At 42.7% G+C, this 27,544-nt stretch overlaps 1 protein-coding gene across 1 annotated transcript; it reads left to right on the top strand.

The window, feature by feature from the left end:
• Positions 1–8,201: 8,201 nt before the first annotated feature.
• CNIH1 (cornichon family member 1) lies at positions 8,202–23,142 on the top strand. Its single transcript, XM_054449086.2, has 5 exons — positions 8,202–8,485; positions 13,319–13,387; positions 17,533–17,645; positions 19,665–19,808; positions 22,228–23,142. The coding sequence occupies exons 1-5, from the start codon at positions 8,405–8,407 to the stop codon at positions 22,253–22,255; spliced, it is 435 nt and encodes a 144-aa protein (XP_054305061.1). The 5' UTR covers positions 8,202–8,404; the 3' UTR covers positions 22,256–23,142.
• Positions 23,143–27,544: the final 4,402 nt, after the last annotated feature.

Raw genomic sequence — 27,544 nt, 5'->3', positions numbered from 1 at the left:
GTACATTAACTCCCTTCATCATGGTTGTGTAACAGGCACTCCCAGTGCAAAGGGCAGAGTGGATGACACAGCCACCAATATTGAGAAACCATATCCTGCTGGATAGCCTAAAGCTCTCTACTTGCACGCTGCCGTAACCCAAGGTTTTGGAAATGTACATAGTGAGCAGAAAAAAACATGAACACATTGTCAGCTCTGCCACGTACAGAAAATAACTGAGAATCACACATTGTTCTGGAGGGGCAGAGCTACCTTTTCTCAAAAAAAAAAAAAAAAAAAAAAGAGAGAAGCCTGGGAAAGGCTTCTCTTCTGAGCATGTGGCATAGGGGGCATGAAGCCTTGAACAAACTCTGAGCTCTGCCAACAAGAAAGAAGTGGGGGTGGGTTTGGGGGCAACCAATACTTTCGGTTACACATCCCATTTTCCCCAGCTTCGTAACTGTTCTTTCCAAGTCTTATGTTTGAGTCACATGTCTAGATCCATAGCCCACCCACAACTACCACTAATTACCAGGTGAAATCGCTTCTTCCCCAAATACACAAACATCTTCTGGAAGACTGGGGACTGATGACCTACAGTCTTCTGTGCCCAGGGTTCTTTCCTCTTGGAAGTGCCTCATTATTCAAGGCAAGGGCCCAGATCCTCTGAAAGCACAGTGGATTGCATATGGCATTTGTAACTGGGATGAGATGTTCTCCTATTATTCTCCCTTTGTGGGAGTCCTCACTAGTTAGTTGGTTGAGGATAAATTTACAACAATGCAGAGCTTTCCCTTTTATGTTACCACCATGTCTCTGAGCATCCTACGCCCCCACCTGCCCTGCCCTTGGCGCTGGAGGAGTGCTGGGCAGAGTGCCAAGCCTCACTCCCACCTGGATGATCAGCGGTGAAGTATGGCCTGCTGTCAATTGGCAGAAACCCTGAGCTAAGCTGCCAAGCAACTCCCTGGAGTTTGGCAAGGTGGTGCTTGTTTCCTTAGAGCTTTGCAAGTTTCTTGAGGTCACGTTCCCCTAACTGCTCAGCGCCTCCCCCTTCCCCTCCTCAATACCAGCTTTATCTAGTTGGGGGTTGGCGGGGGGGGGGGCTGGAAAATTTCTCAGGTGTGTATCTGAACTTTTTCTGTGTATCTGAAGTTTTTCTTAGACTAGATGCTTTGTATTTGTGGGCTTTGTTTTCCAGGGCTCCAAGCAGCCGACTTGTGCCTAGCTGTCCAGATTGGGAACACGGCTAGTGGGGGCAGTGATGGTAAATTGATGGAAAGAATTTGAACAAAGGAATTTGAGGGAAGGAGGAGGGGAGAGAAGGAGGGAGAGAGAGAGAACAAGCATATAAATTAATCCTTCTTTGAAATATTATCCAGCCCCATTCATACATACAAGTCAAAGCAGGAACTTAATTCGGTATTTACTGCAAAAGTACTCCCATGGGCTAAAAGAATTAATGCAAATTCCAAAGAACACTAGGAGTTGTTTGAACACAGAGAGTATAGATTTCTCACTGTCTATAATGGTCCACCAAAATGTCAAGTAAACTCATTATTTTCCTCACTACCTTGTCTATGTTTGGTTGATCCAATTGGCTCTTTATCCTCTTTCAAAAGGGTGTATTCTCTAACAGATTATGGCTGCTTAATAGTGTCTAAAGTACTGCTGCCCAGTAGAACTTTCTATGTTGGAGGTATCCTATATCTATGCTGTCTAATATAGTAGCCACATGAGGCTATTGAATACTGGAAATATGAGCACTGGAAATATGGCTAGTGTAGCTGAGGAACTGAATTTTAAATTTTATTTAATTTGTTTTTATTTTTTAATTAAAAAATTTTTTTGGAGACAGGGTTTCACTCTGTCACCCAGGCTGGGGTGCAGTGGCGCCACCATGGCTCACTGCAGCCTCCAACCCCATGGCCTCAAGCAATCCTTGTGCCTCAGGTTCCTAAAGTGTTGGAATTGCAGGTGTGTTCTACCTTGCCCAGCTTAAATTAATTTAAATTTAAATAGTCACATGATTAGTGGCTCCTGTATTAGACAGCACAAGTCTAAAGTTTACCTGTGTGCTCTGGTAATATGTGAAGGGGGCTTCATCCCACTGCAGCTTATATGACTTTGTGAATCAGTCAGCACTCCACCTGGCATAGAACAGGTGCTCAATAAACCTTTGTTGAAATACCTAAAATGCTATCCTTGAAGAAAGTTGATGGGGGAACCTCGGTTTTATGTAACCGCAGTAGTAGGGGTTGAGGCAGGCAAAATTTCTCTTACAAATTTCCTCTTCCTCCTCAGGTGAAATAGGGGTAGTCCCTTCTAATTAAGGGTGGGTGCCTGGGATACAGTTTCATTCTATGAGATAAGGTGCTAGCCTAGTCAGCAGACAAGGAAAATATGCGTTTCAAGTGAAGCCGGAGAAAAGCTTGTTGCCAAAAGGTAGGATTTCTTGGTATCTGGTGATGAAACATCATTTCCCAAGTTGTAGATGGGATTAATCTGGAAAAAGGGGGTTAGATCTCATGGTTTGGCTTGAGTAGTTCCCTGCAAACTCTCTTTCCCCTGAGCCCAGGAAGCTGCATCTGCCTTTTGTTAGATTGTGAGTTCTCTTGCAAAAATATTGCCTGATGTTGTGTTCTGCCGTGCCCCTGCGGCCTGAAGTACTGAATTAAATCATATTTGCCTCCTTCCTCTCTTTCACCAGGGCATCCAGTTAATCAAGTTCAGCTGAGCTTGTCTCCCAAATATTATCAAACATGTTTACCCCTTTCTTTCCCAGCTTCCACTGCTCTAGTTCAGATCCATAGCAACTTTTGCTTGGACCATTGCTGTGGGCCCCCATTTCCAATCTAACACTCCTCTAATCAGGGTCATTGTGCACAGTTGGGCAGTTTGTGTACTGTACATAGGTGCCTGGCCAAGGAGGTTGGTGGGGCTGAAGTATAGCCTGTATTCCTACATTCTGGTGTGGGCCTCTGTCCATCTGGAGAAAGTAACTTTACAAAAAATTTTATTGATTTTATTGATTTTATTTTATTTTATTTTTTTAAAAAAGAAATAGAGGTCCCTCCCTCTCCCTCTCCCTCTCCCTCTCCCTTCTCCTTCCCCTTTCTTCGGTCTCCCTCTCCTTCTTTTTTCGGTCTCCCGCTGTTATCGAAGCTGGACTGTACTGCCACGATCTCGGCTCGCTGCAACCTCCCTGCCTCGGGCTCCTGTGACTCTCCTGCCTCGGCCTGCCGAGTGCCTGGGATTGCAGGCATGCGCCGCCATGCCTGAATGGTTTTTGTATTTTTGGTGGAGACGGGGTTTCACCGTGTTGACCGGGCTGGTCTCCAGCTCCTGGCCTCGAGTGATCTGCCTGCCTCGGCCTCCCGAGGTGCTGGGATTGCAGACGGAGTCTCGCTAACTCAATGCTCAATGGTGCTCAGGCTGGAGTGCAGTGGTGTGATCTCGGCTCGCTGCAACCTCCACCTACCAGCCTCCTGCCTTGGCCTCTTAAAGTGCTAAGATTACAGCCTCTGCCCCGCCGCCACCCCGTCTAGGAAGTGAGGAGCATCTCTGCCTGGCCGCCCATCGTCTGGGATGTAAGGAGCCCCTCTGCCCGGCCGCCCTATCTGGGAAGTGAGGAGCGCCTCTGCCCGGCCGCCCATCGTCTGGGATGTGAGGAGCGCCTCTGCCCGGCTGCCACCCCGTCTGGGAGGAAGTGAGGAGCGCCTCTGCCCGGCTGCCCCGTCTGGGAGATGAGGAGCACCTCTGCCCGGCCGCCCCGTCTGGGAGGTGAGGAGCGCCTCTGCCTGGCCGCCACCCCGTCTGGGAGGAAGTGAGGAGCGCCTCTGCCCGGTTGCCCCATCTGGGAAGTGAGGAGCGCCTCTGCCTGGCCGCCACCCCATCTGGGAAGTGAGGAGCGCCTCTGCCTGGCTGCCACCCCATATGGGAAGTGAGGAGCGCCTCTGCCCAGCCGCCCCTTCTGGGAGGTGAGGAGTGCCTCTGCCCGGCCGCCCCGTCTGGGAGGTGAGGAGCGCCTCTGCCTGGCCGCCACCCCGTCTGGGAGGAAGTGGGGAGCACCTCTGCCCAGCTGCCCCATCTGGGAAGTGAGGAGCGCCTCTACCCGGCTGCCACCCCCTATGGGAAGTGAGGAGCGCCTCTGCCCGGCCGCCCACTCTGGGAAGTGAGGAGCGCCTCTGCCTGGCTGCCCACTCTGGGAGGTGAGGAGCGCCTCTGCCTGGCCACTCCGTCTGGGAAGGGAGGAGCGCCTCTGCCCGGCCACCCCGTCTGGGAGGTGAGGAGCGCCTCTGCCCGGCCGCCACCCCGTCTGGGAGGAAGTGAGGAGCACCTCTGCCCGGCCGCCCCGTCTGGGAAGTGAGGAGCGCCTCTGCCCGGCCGCCACCCCGTCTGGAAGGAAGTGAGGAACGCCTCTGCCCGGCTGCCCCATCTGGGAAGTGAGGAGGGCCTCTGCCCGGCTGCCACCCCGTCTGGGAGGTGAGGAGTGCCTCTGCCTGGCCACCCCGTCTGGGAAGTGAGGAGTGCCTCTGCCTGGCCGCCACCCCGTCTGGGAGGAAGTGAGGAGCGCCTCTGCCCGGCCGCCACCCCGTCTGGGAGGAAGTGAGGAGCGCCTCTGCCCAGCCGCCCCGTCTGGGAGGTGAGGAGTGCCTCTGCCCGGCTGCCACCCCGTCTGGGAGGAAGTGAGGAGCACCTATGCTCGGCTGCCCCGTCTGGGAGATGAGGAGCACCTCTGCCCGGCCGCCCCGTCTGGGAGGTGAGGAGTGCCTCTGCCTGGCCGCCACCCCGTCTGGGAGGAAGTGAGGAGCGCCTCTGCCCGGCTGCCCCATCTGGGAAGTGAGGAGCGCCTCTGCCCGGCCGCCACCCCATATGGGAAGTGAGGAGCGCCTCTGCCCGGCCGCCCTGTCTGGGAAGTGAGGAGCGCCTCTGCCTGACCACTCCGTCTGGGAGGTGAGGAGCGCCTCTGCCCGGCCGTCACCCCGTCTGGGAGGAAGTGAGGAGCACCTCTGCCCGGCCGCCCCGTCTGGGAGATGAGGAGCACCTCTGCCCGGCCGCCCCGTCTGGGAGATGAGGAGCACCTCTGCCCGGCCGCCCCGTCTGGGAGGTGAGGAGCGCCTCTGCCTGGCCGCCACCCCGTCTGGGAGGAAGTGAGGAGCGCCTCTGCCTGGCTGCCCCATCTGGGAAGTGAGGAGGGCCTCTGCCCGGCCGCCACCCCATATGGGAAGTGAGGAGCGCCTCTGCCTGGCCACTCCGTCTGGGAGGTGAGGAGCGCCTCTGCTCGGCCGCCCCGTCTGGGAGGTGTGGAGTGCCTCTGCCCGGCCGTCACCCCGTCTGGGAGGAAGTGAGGAGCACCTCTGCCCGGCTGCCCCGTCTGGGAGATGAGGAGCACCTCTGCCCGGCCGCCCCGTCTGGGAGGTGAGGAGCGCCTCTGCCCGGCCGCCACCCCGTCTGGGAGGAAGTGAGGAGCACCTCTGCCCGGCCGCCCCCTCTGGGAAGTGAGGAGCGCCTCTGCCTGGCCGCCACCCCGTCTGGGAGGAAGTGAGGAGCGCCTCTGCCTGGCTGCCCCATCTGGGAAGGGAGGAGCGCCTCTGCCCAGCCGCCACACCGTCTGGGAAGTGAGGAGCGCCTCTGCCTGGCCACCCCGTCTAGGAGGTGAGGAGCGCCTCTGCCCGGCCGCCCAGTCTGGGAAGTGAGGAGCGCCTCTGCCCGGCCGCCCTGTCTGGGAAGTGAGGAGCGCCTCTGCCTGGCCACCACCCCGTCTGGGAGGAAGTGAGGAGCGTCTCTGCCCGGCCGCCCCGTCTGGGAAGTGAGGAGCGCCTCTGCCCGGCCGCCCGGTCTGGGAAGTGAGGAGCGCCTCTGCCCGGCTGCCCCCTCTGGGAAGTGAGGAGTGCCTCTGCCCGGGCGGCCCCGTCTGGGAAGCGAGGAGCGCCTCTGCCCGGGCGGCCCCGTCTGGGAAGCGAGGAGCGCCTCTGCCCGGCCGCCCCGTATGGGAGGAGAGGAGCGCCTCTGCCCGGGCGGCCCCGTCTGGGAAGCGAGGAGCGCCTCTGCCCGGCCGCCCTGTCTGGCAGGTGAGGAGCACCTCTGCCCGGCTGCCCCGTCTGGGAAGTGAGGAGGACCTCTGCCCGGCCGCCCCGTCTGGGATGTGAGGAGCGCCTCTGCTCGGCCGCCCCGTCTGGGAGGTGAGGAGCGTCTCTGCCCGGCCGCCCTGTCTGGGAGGTGAGGAGCGCCTCTGCCCGGCTGCCCTGTCTGGGAGGTGTACCCAATAGCTCCGAAGAGACAGCGACCATCGGGAGCGGGCCATGAGGACGATGGCGGTTTTGTTGAAAGGAAGGTGGGGGAAGTGTGGGGAAAGGAAGGAGAGATCAGATTGTTGCTGTGTCTGTGTAGAAAGGGGTGGGCATAGGAGACTCCATTTTGTTCTGACTAGGAGAAATTCTTCTGCCTTGGGATGCTGTTGATCTATGGCCTTTCCCTCAGCCCCATGCTCTCTGAAACATGTGCTGTGTCAACTCAGGGTTAAATGGATTAAGGGCGGTGCAAGATGTGCTTTGTTAAACAGATGCTTGAAGGCAGCATGCTCTTTAAGAGTCATCACCACTCCCTAATCTCAAGTACCCAGGGGCACAAACACTGCAGAAGGCCGCAGGGTCCTTTGCTTAGGAAAACCAGAGACCTTTGTTCATGTGTTTATCTCCTGACCTTCTCTCCACTATTATCCTATGACCCTCCCATATCCCCCTCTCCGAGAGACACCCAAGAATCATCAATAAATACTTCATAAATTTAAAAAAAAAAAAAGAAAAAAATAAAATAAAAATAAAAAAAAAATAAATAAACCTTCAATAAAAAAAAAAAAAAAAAAAAGAAATAGAGATGAGATCTCATTACCTTGCCCAGGCTGGTCTCGAACTCCTGAGCTCAAGTGATCCTCCTGCCTTGGCCTCCCAAAGTGTTAGGATTACAGGCATGAGCTGCTGTGCCTCGCCAAAAGTAACCTGATAATTTGCACATAGGTGCCACATAATCCTCGTAGTACACGTTGTACTGTCCAATACACTAGCCACATTTTACTTAAAGTGATATGAAATTTAAAGTTCAGTTCCTCAGTCATGCTAGACAATTTACAAGTGCTCAACGGCCACATGTGGCTAGTGGCTACTGTACTGGGCAATGTAGGTATCGAAAATTTTCACCATCACAGAAAGTTCTATTGCACAGCACTGGACAGACCCTGCTTCTAAACTATTCTACGCAATTTGCTAGGTGAACGATCTTTAATGCAAATCTAAACATGGTCTTCTTTTGCTCAAAGCCTTCAATGATTTTCTCTTCCATCAGCAGCAATCAGTTAATAGAGTTTTTTTCTTTTAAAAATGGTTGTAATGGAAAGTTAATCAATTTTGAATCAATTTTGTGTGTTACAACCAGCATTAAAAACAAAAAAGTAGCAAAAGAGAGAAGGGAAAGTACTTATGGATCATTAGTATAGTTTTGTGAAATTTTTGTTTTGGTTATATCTATATTTCTTTGCCTCTATATCTAGATTTCCACCTCTTCATAACTTGATGTCTGTATGATATTCCACTGGGTTGCAGTGAAAAAAATCTTTCTAGTTGTGTGTGGTGAGTAAAAAAATTGGAAAAATTTGGGCTTATGGGATAAGAAGTCTGAGCTCCGTAATGAAGCATATAAGGCCCTCTATGATCACCCTTGCTAATTCATTTCTAAGTCTCACCACTGTCTTGCACTTAGGTTCCATTAATACAGAATTGCTGCTGGTTTCACCTGAGACACGAAGCTTTATTTTTCTTTTCTTTTTTCCATCTCTGTGCATTTCCTCATTCTGAACCGTTTCCTTGGACTGCCAGTTCTACCTTCTTTTTGCCTGGAGAACTTATCATCATCTAAGGCCAACTTAGGAAACACCTACAGCAGGAATCCTGCCTAAATGCTCCAGGGCGGGCTGGCTGTCCTTCTTCGACCTTTCAGAACATCCCACACACATCCGTTTACGGGGTTATAATAACGTAATTATTTATTTAGGTGTTCATTTCCGGTACTATACTAAGTTCTTTCAGTGTAGGTACTATCTTATTCATCTTTGTATCTGAAGCGAGAAGCGCGGTACCTGTAACAAACTAGGCATTCATTCAATAAATATTTGTTGAAAGAATAAACGCAAGAAGGAAGGAAAAATCAATCAACTGTGCGGACAATGTCAGTGCAACGCAGACTCCGGCCATCAGAGGGCGCCGGGGCGGCTGGGCTAGTGCGCAGGCGCGCTGAGAGGGCTGGCGCCGCTGCGGCAGCTGCGGCGGTCGTGGCTGCGCCCGGGGGAAGTGAATGGTTTTACCCAGAGGGCCCTGCGCCGCCTTTCTCCGCTGGCAACGGCGCCGCTCCCCGCTCCTCCTCCCCAGCCATGGCGTTCACGTTCGCGGCCTTCTGCTACATGCTGGCGCTGCTGCTCACTGCCGCGCTCATCTTCTTCGCCATTTGGCACGTGAGTAGCTGGGGCTGGGGGAAGGAGGGCGAGGCGGCAACACAGCCTCTTTTCGCCCCGGGCCCGCGGTCCGGGCCACCACGGCCGCCGGGGCTTTGCGCGCCGGGGATGCGGCCCGGCTGGCACGGGCCGCGCGGCGAAGGGTCTGCGCGCCCTCCGTCCGCGGTCTGGGGGCCGCGGGTACTGGAGGAGCCGGGGCGCGCGGTCGCCAGGTGGATGCGCCGGCGGCGTCTCGGCACAGGCCGCGCGCACCGCTACTCCTCCCCGACTGGGTGGGGCGGCCGCGGTCCAGGCGGGCGCCCGCGGTTCCGCGCTGCGTTCGCACGGACCTCTGCCGGCCCAAGGCCCCGCATCCCCTGGGAGGATGTCGACGGCGCGGTGGTACGGGCGTAGTGTGAATGAAGTTTTCCGAATTTTTGTTAATATAGATTGGCTTTCTTTTAGGGTTTCCACAGAACTGTGGCCAAAATGTAACCTACTTAGGGTGAATTTCCAACTCTACTTTTCAGCACTTGTTGGGTGCTCTTCAAATCAAATCACTTTTTTTTTCTTTTTCCAGATTGTTGTTTCCTGGTGAACTTTGATGCAAGTTCGATTGATTACTTTGTTGATTGCATGTCCGCGTTTCCCCCACCAAATCATACTTGACCGCTGGACTTTCAACCGGCAGCTTTCCAAGCCACTCTTATATTCAGGATTGCTTGATTTAGTAGAGGGAGTTTTCATTTGATTTTGAGATGCTCAGAAACCTTAAGCTTTTCTGGGGCAGTATTTATTTCTGTTACACACATCATCATCACTATTGCAGAGTGGAAGCACAGCCTTACTGGTCCCTCTAAGGAAAAAGTCGTAAGTTCCCTGTGACATAGTTCTACAGAGATAAGAATTTCTGTTGCTTTAGAACAAAATTAAAAGCATTGAGAGCCTTCTGGAAATCATTCATTAAAAATTTATCTCATACTTGCTTCTCTTTTCCCCATATTCCAGTACCTTCTGGAATATTGCTTTTAATTTGAATGACCACGTTCACTCTTATGTAGATTTTAAATCAGGTTTCATCATGCCAGTAACAAGGATTTCTATGAAACATGCGGAGGGGCAGAATGATTAAACAGCATCAGCGTCTTGTGCAAAAAAGTGTCAAAAGTGGAAGCATATCACAAATCCATTCCTTTTTGCTAAGCAGTGTGATTATGCTTATAATTATTTTAGGACCTGACTGCTTATTGTAATCAGGAATACTTGTGTAGGCTATTAACTGTGTCGGAAATAACTGCTACCTCAGAATGCTTGTCAGTAGGAGCAGTAATTTGAAGAGCATCTTCAGCCCTGCTTTGATGGAAGAACAATACCTAAGATAATTTGGGATACAGACTAGCTCAGCCTTAGTAGGCCTCTGATGAAAATGTGTGGTTCCATGGCCGGGCGCAGTGGCTCACGCCTGTAATCCCAGCACTTTGGGAGGCCGAGGCGGGAGGATCACGAGGTCAGGAGTTCCAGACCAGCCTGGCCAACATGGTGAAACCCCGTCTCTACTAAAAATACAAAAAAATTAGCCGGGCATGGTGGTGGGCGCCTGTAATCCCAGCTACTCGGGAGGCTGAGGTGGAGGAGAATCACTTGAATCCGGGAGGCAGAGGTTGCAGTGAGCCGCGATGGCGCCACTGCACTCCATCCTGGGCCGAGACTCCGTCTCAAAAAAAAAAAAAAGAAAATGTGTGGTTCCATTCCATCTGTAGATGTAGCTTTAAGTCACTCTCTGCTTGATGGGTGTTCCTTTTTTCTGGGATGATGGGGATTCTTAGAGCGGTGGGGTAGGCTTTTTCACATTTTTACGTTTTGAACCAGGTTGTGTTTGGCTTAAGGAAAACCTGAACTGCACTTTCAAAAAATGGGTGATTTAATTTCAGCTTAAACGAATGCGTGTCTGGGTGAAATAAATAATTTTAAGTCGTGTTATAGAATGAAAAAAAAATTATACCACAGATTCATGGAGAGCTTTTATGCTTAGGGATTTCTTCAGAGAATTAGTATCCTTTTGGAAACAATCCTAAATAAATAGATAGTTTTAATTTTTCTATTATCCATATAACCTTATGTTTATCATCTTAGATAGTATCTTAGTCCATTCCTTTATAGTGTTTATAGTGTTGCTATAAAGGAATACGGGAGGCTGAGCAATTTACAAAGAAAAAAGAGGTTTATTTACCTCAGGATTCTGCTGGCTGTAAGACTGGGCATCTGGTGAAAGTCTCAGCCTGCTTCCACTCGTGGTTGGGGAGTAGTGTGTAGAGATCCCATAGTGAGAGGAAGCAAAGGAAAAAGAGGGGGAGGTGCCGGGCGCTGTTTACAAGCCAGTTCTCTTGGGTCCTAATAGCAGGAGAACTCATTTATTCCCTCCAAGATGACACTAAACCATTCAGGAGGTATCTGCTCCCATGACCCAAACACCTCCCGTTAGATCCCACCTCCAACACTGGGGATCAGATTTCAACCTGAGATTTGGAGGAGTTAAACCAAACTCTAGCAGGTAGTTGAAGTATCTTTCAGAAGACTCATTTTACAATTTTTAAATTACATTCCAAAAATCTTATTTATATTAATCACTGTATTAGAGAATGTTTTTTTATGCTGATGATTATATCTGTCAATTTAGTCCTAATTCATGTCATTGATGCTCTGTGGAGAATAGAGTCGGGAGCATAGATTGTTTGAAAAATTAAAAGTTTAGAAGTCATTCCTTAAAGATGTGTACCAAATTGGAAGGTATCCTGAATTGTGTACTTGGGCATCTTTAGGGATTTAGCTGTTTTATTTTTGTTATACTTCTGTGGGAAATTTTGTGGGTGTCTTTGCTCAGCCACATAGCTGCAAAAAGATTTGAAAATCATTAAAGAATCTTCTCAGAAGAGGTTCAAAAACTCTAGCCTATAGCACTCAAAGAGAAACCCATTCAACAACATACTTAAAAAATCCCTGTGACTAGGCACAGTGCCTCATTCCTGTAATCCCAGCACTTTGGGAAGCCAAGGCAGGTGGATCACCTGAGCTCAGGAGTTTGAGACCGGCCTGGGCAACATGGTAAAATCCCATCTCTACAAAAAATACAAAATTAGCCAGGCATGGTGGCTGTAGTCCATGCACCTATAGTCCCAGCTACTCCGGAGGCTGAGGCAGGAGAATCATTTGAACCGAGGAGGTGGAGGTTGCAGTGAGCCGAGATTGTGCCACTGCACTCCAGCCTGGGTGACAGAGTAAGACCCTGTCTCGAGAAAAAAAAAAAAAATTCCCTTGAAGTCACCTGAAGAAAATGTCCAATTAAATGTCAGTTTTAAAGACAAGTTTTGTATTCTGTTAAGTTGGATCTTGTTATAGACAAGTACTTAGGATTATGATCCTTGTCTTGAGCTTTATTACTAAAATGCATTGGGGTTATATACCACGGCTGACGTCAAGTAGCAGACTAATAATGTCCATAAGTAATCAGAAATTAGTATTTTCTAATTACACATTTATGTTTTTAACATTTGTGTTAGGTGTCATTAGCCAAGGGAAATCCCCCCGGTGAGTTCTGCATTTTTTTTTTTTTTAATCCCTAGTGCTATTTTTTTACCCCCTCCTTCCATTTAATATTTATTGAACACTTAACTATGTGCCAGGCAGTATTTTATATTTTAGGCCCCGGGACATAATAGTAAATACAACAATCTTTGTTCTTTCAGAGATTACATTCTAATGTTTTATTATTTTCCTTCTATTGCTATTTGGTTGGAGTTTTTATTAGGGCAGGTTGGTGAATTTTATAGAACTCTAGAAATTAAAAAAACCGTCTTTTTATGAATCTAAATTTTAACAGGGAAATAGTCATGTTAAAAGATGGAAATACGCAACTTTACTGATTACTGATAATATTGAGCAACACTTTCACATATAAAGATACTATTCCTAACTCATTAGGGGAAGGGTAGCTTAGGTTGTGTGTCCCTGGGGTGAGTAGTGTTAACAACTAAAATGGCTCCCCCATCAACTTGCTGCCTTTGTCTTCTTTCTTTGTCACCTGAAATGATGCCACAAAGTGGTGCAGAGTCCCTATTTTGACTCTTAATGTACATTCTAGTGACCCTTGAGGTTGAAGCCATATTCCTCCAGAGTGTGGACAAAAGCATCCTTAGAAATGTATGTGTTTGGGCACAAATGGGAACACATTGAAGAGTTCAAGTCCATCTCTAGTGTCCCACTGAGCATTGTGCCAAAGGAGGAGGAGCATGCACAGATAAATAAAAATGGTCCTTCTCCCTGAGAGTGTAGAGGGGCAGACAGACCTGTGTGTAAATATCACACTCCAGTGTGAGAAAAGCTGTATCGATGGCATTATAGAGTCCCATGCTGTGTGGAGATGTGGACAAGGATGCAATTACTTCTGCCCAAAGGAGTTAGGAGAGCCTGCAGAAAGAAGTTGACATAGGAAGGTTTGTTTTTTTTTAGGATAAAGAAGAATTTGGATAAACAGTTGAAATGATTTTTCTACTTAGAAGATTATTTCAAGTAGAGATAAGTTGAAATAACTTGAGCAGAGGCATTGAAGAAATTGAAAATTGAAGGTATTTATTACAGTAATACCAAATTTTAGTGATACTGAGATAAGAGTGCTTTCACTTTAAATCGCATTCTGGTTCTTTTTGTCATATATGAGTTTACTGTAAATTGGTATTTGTGATCTTGGTGTACTTTTGTTCTTGTTTTATTAACTTTAATAATTATTTGAAGATGGGGCAGGTTTGTTGCTGCTTTTAATTAAAGTGAGTGATCCTAACTGTTTTAATTTTATTTTAGATTATAGCATTTGATGAGCTGAAGACTGATTACAAGAATCCTATAGACCAGTGTAATACCCTGAATCCCGTAAGTTATAATATAGGATTTATCTTTAGATTTTAAAAATGTTTGTTTTTAACTTGATGTAATTTGAAAATGGCCAGTATTCTGAGTAGCATAATATATTTGTACTTTTTGAAATAGGCAGAATTTAAAAAATCTTCTTTCTCCTGTCATGCTTGACTATTCTATTATTAATCTGCTGGTGATCTTGTCAGCTGTCATACTAACATTCTTCCAATCTGCTTTTTACATTGTCGGCCAAAGACAGTTGAAAAGGTCAAAAAGATTAAAAGAGTCAAAATTGCATTAAAGGTGTGTACTGCTTTTTAGTTAAATGTTTTAATGCTATATTCATTTCATGGGGAGGGTTAGGGCATTTGTATTTGTAACGTTTTGTTCAGTGTGCTCGTTCATATGCCTGTTGAGGTTTATGATTTCATGAAATTTCATATTTTATGCAAATATATGCTTGCTGGCCCAGTCAAGTAGGGAAAGCTGTTAAATGCGTATGCGTTTTTTTATGTTATAGCCATAGGCACTTCTATATGAAATTATTTGGTGCAGTACTTGAAAGTTGGTTAACATAAAATGACTAATAGATGGTGACATGATTCTCGGGTTGTGACTTATTGTGAGGTAGTATGTGAGTGAAATCTTTAGTGTGGACTTATCTGCCATATCTAGTTTTATCTTTGGTTTGCATATTCTGGAATAAATGAGTCATTCTTTCAGCTGATGTTTTTTCAGAGCCTGTTAGGTGGATAGCTCTGTTCTGGGGGCTCTGGGATCTCGCAGCAATGCCATTCTTTGGACTTAGAGTGCCATAATTTTGCAGATAACAATTTGTATACAAATGTCTGTGTAGTTATTTCTAGTGTGTATCTACTTTCTGTTTCTAAAACAGGCCTGAATTACACTAAGTTTTGAGTCATCATGAATTTAGTGATAATGTAGCTCCATTGTGCTTAGGGTTTTTGAAAAAAAAAAATATGTATGTATTTTTAAATTTTCTTTTGAGATAGGGGTCTCTCTATATTGCCCAGGCTCGTATCAAACTCCTGGGTCAAGTGATCCTCCTGCCTCAATCTCCTGGGTAGCTGGGATGACAGGCGCACACCAGGGTACTCAGTTTGTTTTTTGTATTTTTGACTGCATTTAGGAAGATACTCCTTTAGCCTGTGTATTTGATTTTGCCTGACTGGTCAGTAATTGAAAGGTTGGTTGTTTATAAGAAAGCAGTGGGTATGTCTTCAAGAAATAAAATACAGTAATTCAACTTTAAAAATTACTTAACGAAGGGGAGAGTTTGTGTAGATTTTAATTGTCTAGCATACTAGTGTACTAGCACTAGTGTGCTAGAGGGATTTTATTTGGAAAAGCATCTAGAAAGTTAGTTTGGTACTTTATTATTGTTTCCCAGATAAATGTGGATGGTGGAAGAGATTTCTAGTTTGTCTTTAGAGAACTGTTACAATAAGAGTTGATGTAGGTACAATTAAAAGTATTAATTTATTAGCTGTTTCTTTGCTTTTATGAAACAAGACATAAGAAGATGAATTTGCCTTCTGTTGGAAAGTATTAAGTGTTAATTGTAAAACATCTTAACCTAAGTAGTTGAAGTTGTTACCAGGAAATGAAGAAACTGAAATTTCCCCTTTTGATAGCTGTTTATTAATAGTATTCTATGCTGTTTGTCTTTTCATTACTTCAAATAACCAAATGATGATGAAGGTAAAAATATCTGAAATCAGATGAGGATTTTACTGGGTGCTAGGCTCTGTGCTAAGCACTTTGCCTGAATTTTTAAATTTAATTATCATGACAATCCTGAGGTAGGTATATTGTTATCTCATGAATAGGAGAGTAAACTGAAGCTTTGCCAGGTTAAAGCACTTTGCCAAATGTTATACAGCTAAGATAGAGTCAGAATTTGAATTCAAGACAGCCTAATTTTTGAAGCTCAAGTTCTTGTATTTTCCTAACGTATTGTAAATTTAGGAGGGACAGGTTTCATTTTAACAGGTAATGTGCGATTCCTGGCTTTCCTTAATGGAAAGAAAGTCTCACTGAGAAGAGACATGTGCTTGGGACATCCTAATGCTGCAGGAGGTTGAAGGACGTTTTTATAGCAGCACAGGTTGCCTTTTGGATAGGGTGCCGATAATTGGCTGAATAGCAGTGCATCTGACAGTTTTCCCTATTTAAATTTGTTTTGACAGTTCTGCCAAAGTATGGGGGAAGACAAATATCACTATGTTTTAAATTGTGAACTTTAACAAGAGAATATTATATTTTGCATGTTTAAATGCTATCATTTCAGCCATATTTGCATGAGGTATTTTTTCTGGATACTAGTTTCTGTTTGAACCTTGGTTCCTAAATTGAATAATTTTTGTGTCTCTTATTGGGAAATTTTATCATTAAAGAATGCTCGGAGAAGGTTGGTTTTTAAGAGAGTTGGATGGTAAATGTTTCTGGACTCCTTTTGAGGAGAAGGGAGAGAATGACATTGTTTCATATTAGAACTGGTAGAGTTGTAGATTATCTTAATTAACACTTTTATTAAAATAATATTAAGAGCGGGAGGGGGTCATGCTTTCAAAATCATTCTTTCCATACTTCAGTCTGTAAGTGTAGGATAAAACCTTTCATGAGGATTTGTTTGTTAGATATCAGTTGGCTTTTTAGGGCTGAAATAGGCTTATATTTTAAAGACAACGTCTGTAATTTAAAGAAGTATTATAAAAGCAACTCTAGTGGAATTCTTAATAGAATGTATATTTTTCTTGGTTTGTTCTGGTTGTAGTCCTTGAGTTTCAGAGTCCTATGGCCCTTTTCTTGTTTAGAGAACTTTGATCTTAAATAGATGCTGGCTTAAATGTTATTTAGAAGTTTGGGTACATATGCAGAGTTTATCTTTTGTTATTGTATTGCTTAAGTTTGTAGAAAATATTTGGTTAGTGGTGTGGATGAGTTGTTTACCTGGATTTTTTTTTTTTTTTAAATAGTATTCATTAAAAAGTTCCCTCTACAGCTTTAAATTGGAAAGAGTAATTTGGGAGTATGAGAAAATGGGCCTGAGTATGTAGTATGATTACAATATCTACAGCCATGATTTCCCCTCAGGAGTGATCTGATGATAAGTATTCATATGATTTCCATTTGGTATGAAGTAAACATTGAGAAACTGGCTTTGTAGCTGTGACTTACAGGAGATACTTTGGCTGAAACTTGCAATGAGAGGTTTTGGTATTTTTATTTAACAAAGTCCTCAGGCTGAAATCCTAAGGATGAGAAAGATAATTTAACATAAAGCATTAACTCCTGGTCATTTTATAAAAAGCATTTTGCTTGAATTAATTTTTCTTCACTTAATACTACCTACTACCAAAAGGTTTATTTTGTTTTTGGGTTCTGAGCTTCTACTGGTCTTCTGTTGTGTCTGTAGCATTTTGTTGGCAAGCAGGGGTAAAGAAATGGAAAGGCCACCTAAGAATGAGAACTTGGGAACCTGGAAAATCCTAATTTCATGGTTAAGAACTCAGTCTTTTCCCTCCTACATTGCAGAAAGCAAATCTTTTACATTTGTGCATATTAGTGTTCTTCCCCTCACTGTGCTGAGATTATTGGCTGATTGGCTTTCCATTAAAAAATTACTTCTGTGGGAATGCAATGTGGTTTGCTAAATATTGTGTATGTAGCATTTCTGGTTTCTGTTAAAGGCTTAAAAACACTGATATGTAAAATTCTAAAGGGGAGTTTTGTTTCTGTGGAATTTTTAATATGTTGCATGTGATCAGATATCTCATTTTTGTACTTCTATCATTGTTGAATGGTGAAAAGAAAAAGTATTCTAGTTGACTAGCAAATTGTTTAACAATCTGGGTGGTAACTTCATGTAGTTTGATCTATTACTCCAAGAATTTGAGCTTTGAATTTTAAGTCATGTATCTTACTATTAGTGCAAGCTATATGCTCTGGTCAGTTTGCCTGTAATCCTATTTGGTAAAAAGTTAAACATGGAAATAAAACTCAGTAGCATCTTTTATTTCTGAGTCTAAGAAAACAGTGATTTTTCATTATGGAAACTTGGTTGCCACCTGCTTTTCAGATTAGCAGTTGACTTAATGGCGAGGCATTTTGATAACTGGCTTGTGTTTTCCTTCCAGCTTGTACTCCCAGAGTACCTCATCCATGCTTTCTTCTGTGTCATGTTTCTTTGTGCAGCAGAGTGGCTTACACTGGGTCTCAATATGCCCCTCTTGGCATATCATATTTGGAGGTAATATTTAGATACACTTTTAATATTTTTTTAAATTAAAACTTAAATATACTGTGGTTGATATGGTTATCTTACATGCTAGTCATCTACATAAAAATGGAAGGTTAGCTGGCATTTATTTTTTTAAAAATCAAGTGGATGAACAAAAACTATTTCAATACCTCTTATAGAGCTTACTTTATTTTTAAAGGAATTTTTTTAAAAAAGTGAAGTATAACTTAGTGTTGTGCACAAGTCTGAAGTATATAGCTCAATGAATTTTTACATATGTATACACCTGTTAAACCACCACCCAGATCAAGATACACAACAGTTGTAGCCTCCAGAGCATTCACTTGTGCCCCATCTTAGTCAGTTACCCTCCACACCTCCCAAGACCACTGACCTCTATCAACTTAGATTAGCTTTGCTTGTCCTTGAACTTCAGATAAGTCAAAATGTACAGTATGTGTCTAATTTCTTTCTGTGTTTATGACTAATTTTGGTTATTTGTAAAAGATAATATTTTATAACTTCCATAGTAATATCTGCCGTATATAGAGTTAGAAGTTTTTGTTTTGGCTGGGTGCGGTGGCTCACGCCTGTAATCCCAGCACTTCAGGAGGCCGAGGTGGGTGGATCACAAGGTCAGGAGATCAAGACCATCCTGGCTAACACGGTGAAACCCCGTCTCTACTAAAAATACAAAAAATTAGCTGGGCGAGGTGGCGGTCGCCTGTAGTCCCAGCTACTTGGGAGGCTGAGGCAAGAGAATGGCATGAACCCCTGGGGGCGGAGCCTGTAGTGAGCCAAGATCACGCCACTGCACTCCAACCTGGGCGACCACGAGACTCCGTCTCAAAAAAAAAAAAAAAAAAAAAAGAAGTTTTTGTTTTAAATAGGCATGTCAAACCTTATTGCCCTTGATTTTAGGAGACATATACTGAAGAAATATTTAGAAGTAAACTGGTATCAGGTCTACAATGGACTCTGAAATGATTCAGAAAAAAATGTACTTGGCCGGGCGCAGTGGCTCACGCCTGTAATCCCAGCACTTTGGGAGGCTGAAGTGGGTGGATCACAAGGTCAGGAGTTCAAGACCAGCCTGGCCAAGATGGTGAAACCCTGTCTCAACTAAAAATACAAAAATTAACCAGTAGTGGTGGTGGGCGCCTGTAAACCCAGCTACTTGGGAGGCTGAGGCAGAGAAGTGCTTCAGGCTGGGAGGTGGAGTTTGCAGTGAGCCAAGATCGTGTCACTGCACTCCAGCCTGGGCAACAGAGTGAGACTCTGTCTCAAAAAAAGAAAAATTTACTCAGGGCCAGGTACAATGGCTCATGCCAGTAATCCCAGCACTTTGAGAGGCTGAGGCAGGTGGATCACTTGAGCTCAGGAGTTGGAGAACAGACTGGGCAACATGGCGAAACCCCCTCTCTACAAAAAAATACAAAAAAATTAGCTAAGCATGGTGGCGTGTGCCTGTAGTCCCCGCTACTTGGGAGGCTGAGGCAGAAGGATTGCTTGAGCCCAGGAATCTGAGATTGTGGTGAGCCAAGATTGCACCACTATATTGCAGCCTGGGTGACAGGGTAAGACCCTGTCTCAAAACAACAACAACAAAAAAACAAAACAAAAAAAACAGTACTCAGAATGAGAAAGAGAAGGAGACAGCAAATATAGTAAAAATGGACATTTGGAATATCTGGGTGAAAGGTTCTTATATCTTTTCTGTAAGTCTAAAATTATGTCAAGATAAGTAAAAACAAAACACGTATTTTCTTTTTACAGTTCTTCCTATTTTTCTTGGATTTCTGAAAAGGCAGAGACTAGATGAAACTTGTTTAGCTATCTCATTCTGCTCATTTAGGGGCTCTACTTTTAAAATTAAGATGGTAAAAGGAAAGCATTTTACCCATAAGTAAAAGAATGCTTCCCTGTATGGACCACCTCTCGTAACAGATGTTTTAGAAGAAAGACCTGCTTTCTTATCTGAACGTTTGCTGCCCTTTCTGAATGCCTAATAGACTGTGTTTATTCCAGGTATATGAGTAGACCAGTGATGAGTGGCCCAGGACTCTATGACCCTACAACCATCATGAATGCAGATATTCTAGCATATTGTCAGAAGGAAGGATGGTGCAAATTAGCTTTTTATCTTCTAGCATTTTTTTACTACCTATACGGGTAAGTTGAAAAGGTAAAATGAAATATGCTTTCACTTTGCTGCTTTAAAAGTTTGCAGGCATTATGGTTTTCACACCTTAAAATCCATTCGAAGAATAACTTAGTGTCTTAAGTGTGCATGGTGCACACCAGCAAATTCACACACATTCAGCGTGGCCCACACTGGTGCTTGTCAAGGCAGTAAACCAGCCTGCCATCAGAGGCAGAAGGTTTGGTCAGGGATGCTGCTTCATAAGTTTTCAGACACATTCAGTCAGTAAAGGATGGTCCTCATTCTCCATGGCAAAGTGATGTCGTTGAAGGATGGGGATGTTTGAGTTTGCAGAAGTTTCTGCTTGTCTTCAGGGTCTCTCCAGACATTATGTTTCATTTTTTCCTTATCATTCTTCGTAAGTGGTGTGCTCTGCCCTTTATTTTCTGATTTGCTTGATTTGAGTGGTATGAATGAAAGAAGTAGTTCTACCTTACAGGGTGGTGCAGTGTCTGATTTTTTTTCTTTTTTTTTTGAGTCGGAGTCTCTGTTGCCCAGGCTAGAGTGCAGTGGCGCGATCTCCACTCACTGCAACCTCCGTCCCACCAGGTTCAAGTGATTCTGCTGCCTCAGCCTCCTGAGTAGCTGGGATTACAGGCATGCACCACCACGCCCAGCTAATTTTTGTATTTTTAGTAGAGACAGAGTTTCACCATGTTGGCCAGGTTGGTCTTGAACTCCCGACCTCAGGTGATCCACCCACCTTGGCCTCCCAAAGTACTGGGATTACAGGCGTGAGCCATCGCGCCCAGCCTGATTTTTTTCGTTTTATACTCTGATGGACTCATTGTTTTTCTAGGTCAGGGTGTCTCAACTTCAGCACTGTTGATGGTGCTGGGCTGTGTGGGAATTTCTGTGGGAAGCTGTCCTGTATATCATAGGACATTTAGCAGCATCCCTGGCCTTTACCCACTACATGCCATTAGCACCCTCCTGCCCGCCTCATGACAATCAAAAATGTCTCTGGACATTGCCAGATGTCCTGAGGGGCAAAATTGCCCTGGTTGAGAACCACTGCTGTAGGTGTGTTGTAGGTGCAGTGAAATGACTGCTTATTAAAACTAGAAAAGGACACTGTTAAATATAGAATTATATATTCTTTAAGCTATGTGAATATACTTTTACAAATCACTTATATAAAATACTTTCTCTTTTTTTATTAATACATACTCAACTAGAGAGGGCTTTCTCCTTGATTTTCAGAATATTTCCAAAAAAGCTGTAAGCTTTAAAAAAACAGCATAAGCTTCCATTCTCTTTTTAATTATTTGAAAACTTGCTAAGATAGGCTTATATTCATATTCATATTTCTCTTCATACATAAGTTTCCATCATAGAAAAAGATGAATGGTTAGACTGAAATTTAGGAAAAAGGTATTTTTGGTATTTTTATGCTTTTAGAAGCTATTACTGTGAAAATGAGTATCCTTTAGTGCATATGCAGATATTACTCATCTATGAAACAAATGCTCTGAAAAGTGAAATTCTACGTGTCATTTTAATTTCCTGTTAATTTTCATTTCGTAAGTTTCCATAGCAAATGTCTGGAACGGGCTGGTATATGATAGGCACTTCAAACATATTTGTTGAATGAAAGAAATGAAATGAATGATTGAATAAATGATAAAGTTGGAGATGTGCAGTTGTGGGAAAATGTTCACCAGGATATGGTAGCACCAGGACATTTGTTCTGTTTTAAGATTGTCTATCGAGCTTGTTCAACTCCTTTGTATTTCTGTTTAGAGATACGTGCTTTTTGAACCATGCCCCTATGCGGTTCCCATATCACTCTATGTAGAATTGCCCTTGGCAGTTCTTAAACCTAAATCAAAAGGTCATTGCCTTTTATTTTGCTGTTTTCCCCCCTTTTCTTTTTTAACTGCTTCCTAAAAGTTGCTATTGCTTAGATCCTTTCTGTAATGGGAAAGATCCTTGATTGATCATTCCTTTCTATACAGTGGGGATACACATGGTACCTGCCTTCTAGGACTGCTTGGAGGATTAAGGGAGGTAATGTATATAAAAGACCTAACAGGGCCTGGCGTAAAGTGAGCCCTCCAGAGATGCTCATTCTATTATTAGACACGACTCCAGAGTGTGTGATGTTTGGATGGCTTCTCTAAGCTCTGATCCCCCATTAAGCTTTCAGCTGTGCTGTTCTACTTGCTAAAATTGGAAGGGAGTAGGGGACAACTACAGCACATGCACTGAGCCAAGTCCTATGTTAGGCAACAGTCCATAAATGCAAATTAAAATCACTGTGAACTTGTCATTAGTCTTGTCATTTTCTGTGATACTAGTTTGCTATATAAAGCATACTCTCTCATGCTCTGAGTTTTTTTTAATAATTAGGAATGTTCAAATTAACATCTTTTTTCTTCTTTTCAGCATGATCTATGTTTTGGTGAGCTCTTAGAACAACACACAGAAGAATTGGTCCAGTTAAGTGCATGCAAAAAGCCACCAAATGAAGGGATTCTATCCAGCAAGATCCTGTCCAAGAGTAGCCTGTGGAATCTGATCAGTTACTTTAAAAAATGACTCCTTATTTTTTAAATGTTTCCACATTTTTTCCTTGTGGAAAGACTGTTTTCATATGTTATACTCGGATAAAGATTTTAAATGGTATTATGTATAAATTAATATAAAATGATTACCTCTGGTGTTGACAGGTTTGAACTTGCACTTCTTAAGGAACAGCCATAATCCTCTGAATGATGCATTAATTACTGACTGTCCTAGTACATTGGAAGCTTTTGTTTATAGGAACTTGTAGGGCTCATTTTGGTCTCATTGAAACAGTATCTAATTATAAATTAGCTGTAGATATCAGGTGCTTCTGATGAACTGAAAATGTATATCTGACTAGTGGGAAACTTCATGGGTTTCCTCATCTGTCATGTAGATGATTATATATGGATACATTTACAAAAATAAAAAGCGGGAATTTTCCCTTCGCTTGAATATTATCCCTGTATATTGCATGAATGAGAGATTTCCCATATTTCCATCAGAGTAATAAATATACTTGCTTTAATTCTTAAGCATAAGTAAACATGATATAAAAATATATGCTGAATTACTTGTGAAGAATGCATTTAAAGCTATTTTAAATGTGTTTTTATTTGTAAGACATTACTTATTAAGAAATTGGTTATTATGCTTACTGTTCTAATCTGGTGGTAAAGGTATTCTTAAGAATTTGCAGGTACTTCAGATTTTCAAAACTGAATGAGAGAAAATTGTATAACCATCCTGCTGTTCCTTTAGTGCAATACAATAAAACTCTGAAATTAAGACTCACTTTCAGTGCATTGTTTGAGATTAAAAATAGTATTTCTTAAACTTGCTTAATCCATGATAAAGACATGTTGCTGTCATTTTTTAAAAAGTGAAGTACTACATTATGGTTTTTCTGAAAAATACCATGCCTAGATCTAAAAAGGAAAATTTTTAAATGCCGAGCACATTAACCTCTTTTGTCATTTGACAAGATTCATAAATGTGGATGGCATAACATCATCATTTCTCTTACCGAGTAAGAAAAATTATGGTGGCACTTAAAATATTTTACTTTTATTTTTCCTTTTTGGAACAGTCAGTTTTGAGGTAAAATGGCTTGTAAATTTGAGTTTTTGCTGCTGCTTGTAAGGCAGGTAAATTATGGCTTGCATGTTTTCATAAGCATAAATAAATCTTGTGCTTTATTTGGGATGAGGAAGTTAAGGCAGTTGAAAATAAAATAAGTGGTTCGGAAGTTTCTTGAGAAGAGGATCAAAAGAAAGAGAACCAATATATAGAAATTTCACATGATCAAGGAAGTTTATGGATGTGTTTGTGGAAATCTTACTCTATGAACTTGTTGGATTAGATGCTGTTTTATTCTCTACTAGTGAAAAATGCTTTATTTCAGTGCTTTCCTATGGTTGGGAGAGAGTAGCTGTTAACTATTCTGGGTAATGGGGGTGAGTATGTTGAAGAAGAGATGTAGAACCAGAAGACTGAAGAGACTCAAACTGTTCCATAACAAGGAAAGCTTTAAAGACCTTGTATTTTACAGTCTGGAGAGCTAGAGGGATCTGACTCTTCGTAAGTTCATGTAACAAATTACTTATTGAGTACTTGCTGGGCTCTCAAGATTCATGCTTTGAGCACAGGCAGTCATTCAGTTTCCAGTCCACCTGATTACATCAGCATGCACTTATTTTTCTTTCTTGTTCACAAGGACTTTCTGATCATGCAAGACCTGGCCAAGTCTTCTATAATCCAGATGGGTTTCCTGGGGCTGTTACTTGAGTATTCCTGTCAAAATATTTTCGTGAACCCTGCCTCTCTTAGCAAACACTACTCCTTCGTAAGTGTTAACAAACATCCTTTTAATAATCTATTCCAGAATATTCTCCAGGAGTAAGTTTACTGGTTGGAATTTGTGGAAGCCATTTTCTCGTGTTTCCCAAATAAGATATGTAGTCCTCAGCTGATTCCTCAAAGATGATTGACAGTGAGTTTCACCCATCTTTGTGGTAGTTTGTTAGTTCCTAGGCATGTAAGTGATTAAAAGATTGAGTACCTGCTCTCCTAATGTCTACCCACTTTTACCATGTCAGTGTTTTATGAATTAGATCACTTACCAAGAGAAAGCAGAAACAAAATACTTGAATCTGACAATATCCGACTTGTTCTTTTCATTGCTCTGGATTTATTTTCCACATCAATCTCTTTGGGGTGGCCCTAGCCTATTATTCCTGTGGGTTCAGCTGAGGCATGGTTAGCCTGGGTTTATAATTCAGTTTGTGTTAAACATTCCCTGTGCAGCAACAGCTGTTCATTTAGGTACTCTTTTTTTTTTTTTTTTCCTTATTACAGTTACTTTTGGTATTATGTGCTTTATCTTTAAAAGCTTTCTAGCTCTAGGAAATTGTTTTCCCCGTTTGTGTCTATTTTATTGCATCTAGTGTAACACTGTGGTTATATCTATACCAACAACTTTTTGTTGCTATGGATACCACAGATTGTCCTGAATTAAAACCCTAACATAATAAATGTCTGTTTAGCAGTTACTTTACTGAGTAATAATACTATATCGTGGCAATATGGCCCTTTAATACTAAGGAGGTATGGGGTAGAAATTATTTGAACACTCATATCCAAATATTATTAATGATGTTTGACAGTTTTCTCAATGCTTAATGATATTCCTCACTCCTTATTCCAGGGTAGAGGAGGGTTTGGTCCCAGGCTATGGACAAACTGCTAATTTGTTTGAAGTTTGAATTATTTTTCGTGGGAAAGGGAAGTGATAGGAAATGACCAAGACCATCCACTTTTGACTTAAGTATGGATCGAGTATTAGTAATAGTTTCCTAGCCTCATTGATTGTACCATGAACTGACAGACCTACCAGTCAAGTTCATGTACCCAGATAATGGTCTCTCACATGGCAACAAAGTACACAGCAGTTTGCAGTGTGTGTCTTTTTTAAAGCCAATTCAGTGTTTTCACCTTGATGACCACTCCTGCAAACAGTTCTCATAGAGCTCTTCTCTGCTCCCCAAATCAATGTATTTTTAAGCTATGTCAAATATTTACATAGAAAGGAAATAAAGTTGTATGTGCTTTGAAACCAGCAAAATACTTTCCTTTGTACAACACCTCTCTTTTCCTTCTATGTTTATGAATAGAGTTCATGGAATATTGCCATGGTGCAAATAATGACTTCTGTGTATCACTTATACCCTGTAGGGGTGAGCTTTCACTTTAGGTGTGGTTATATCCTAGCAGTGTATCAAGTCCACTCAAATAATGATCTATATTTAAAAGTATGTGTCTAGTTTACTTATTTATATCATTTAACATCCATAAATATGCATCTCTCAATCAGTTGTATATTATGATTGTAAATCAGAAATTTTGATGGCAAAAATATTCTAAAACAACATTCTTTAGGGGAAAGAAAAACATGGATACCTTATCTAGCATTGCTTGTAAAAGTACTCTTGTTCATCCTTTTTGGAAACTATTAATCATGCTAGCCTTAGATCATTTTAAGCTCCTTTGCTCAAACCAATCATTGATCTGCAGTATGACTAGCAGCTAGTAAGTCTGTGGTGCTACCAGTATAGCTTGGAAGATGGTTCTGAATTAATACCTCAGAATGATGTCAAAAGTAAAAGAGTGGTTCTATTGTTAAATATATTGACTAGCTTTCTTATAACAATTTTACTTTGAAATTCAAAGTTCTAAAGCTAAATATCTAAAAGAAGTAACTGCAGCTTGTTCTCCTGATTTTGGAAAATAGTATTAACCATGTAAGATCTTTGGGGTTGGAGTGAAGGTCTTATCTGCATTAATTTTGTTAATGCACATTGTAGAAGATGTAGAGAACATCTTGACATGCATAAGAATTGCATCTCATAATTTTATTGTGTAGTGCTTTTTCTAAATATTTACATTTCTTTGGTTACCATGTTCATGTATTCTGGAGAAGTAAAATTTCTTGATTACTAGGCAGACCCTAAAACTACTAAGAGAAACATAACATGTAGTTAGCTGTCTCTGCTCATGATTTGTTAAAATCTAAGCTAACCTTAATGGTGCTGTACCCGCTGTCCACAGAAAATGCCCTTAAGTAGCCCTACCTTACTCCTTAGAGCTTATTTTGCTTTTGTATTTAATAAAAACTGTCTTAAATGTTTCCTTGTGTAGTTTATGCATAATGGTTGAGTCTGTGTGTTAAATCAATTTCAAATGCCACTAGTTTGTGTATGACCAGGACTCTGATTCTCTCTCCGCCCTCTTTCCTCAGTGTTTTGGGGAATATCACACAGGTTAGGTAGAGAAAATACTTTTCCCTGGAATGCTGGAATATTTAACTGGACAATTATATTTTAGTAATTGACATCGCATGTTTCTCTGTTATAGAATAGTTGATGTTTTCCCTTATACTTAATATTAAAGTAGTTTAGTCGAGCATTTAAAAAATTTTTTAATTTTTTTTGAGACAGGGTCTGACTGTCGTCCAGGCTGGAGTGCATTGGTGTTATCATGGCTCACTGTAGCCTCTGGGCTCAAGTGATCCTCCAACCTTAGCCTCCCAAGTAGCTGGGACCACAGATGCATACCACCACACCCGGCTAATTTTTGTATTTTTAGTAGAGACAGGGTTTCATCATGTTGCCTAGGCTGGTCTCGAACTTCTGAGATCAAGCTATTTGCCTGCCTTAGCCTCCCATAAGTGCTGGGATTACAGGCATGAGCCACTGCGCCTGGCCTACTGAAGCTTTTTAAATGTAGAGGCTTAAATAGCACTTGCCGTGGAAATTGAGAGATGCAAATACTTTCAAAATTCAGTTGATTATTAAAGTATTTGATTAATCCATCCCAATATTTTCTCTCAATTTTCTAAGTATTCGTGAATAAGTTACGTATTTATGTTAGGAGAATGATAATATATATGCTTCTCAACTTGCAATGGAATTATCTCCGGACGTCGTAAGTTGAAAATCTAAGTTGCAAATGCATTTAATGCACCTAACCTACCAAGCATCATAGCTTAGCCAACCTTAAACGTACTCATAACATTTACATCAGCCTACAGTTTGGCAAAATAATCTAACACAAAGCCTATTTTATAATAAGGTGTTGAATATCTCAAATATTATACTGTACTTAAAGTGAAAACAGAATGGTTGTGTGAATACTTGAA

This window comes from Pongo pygmaeus, chromosome 15, assembly GCF_028885625.2.
Source record: "Pongo pygmaeus isolate AG05252 chromosome 15, NHGRI_mPonPyg2-v2.0_pri, whole genome shotgun sequence".
NCBI lineage: Eukaryota > Metazoa > Chordata > Mammalia > Primates > Hominidae > Pongo > Pongo pygmaeus.
This window is presented reverse-complemented; position numbering and strand designations above follow the sequence as displayed.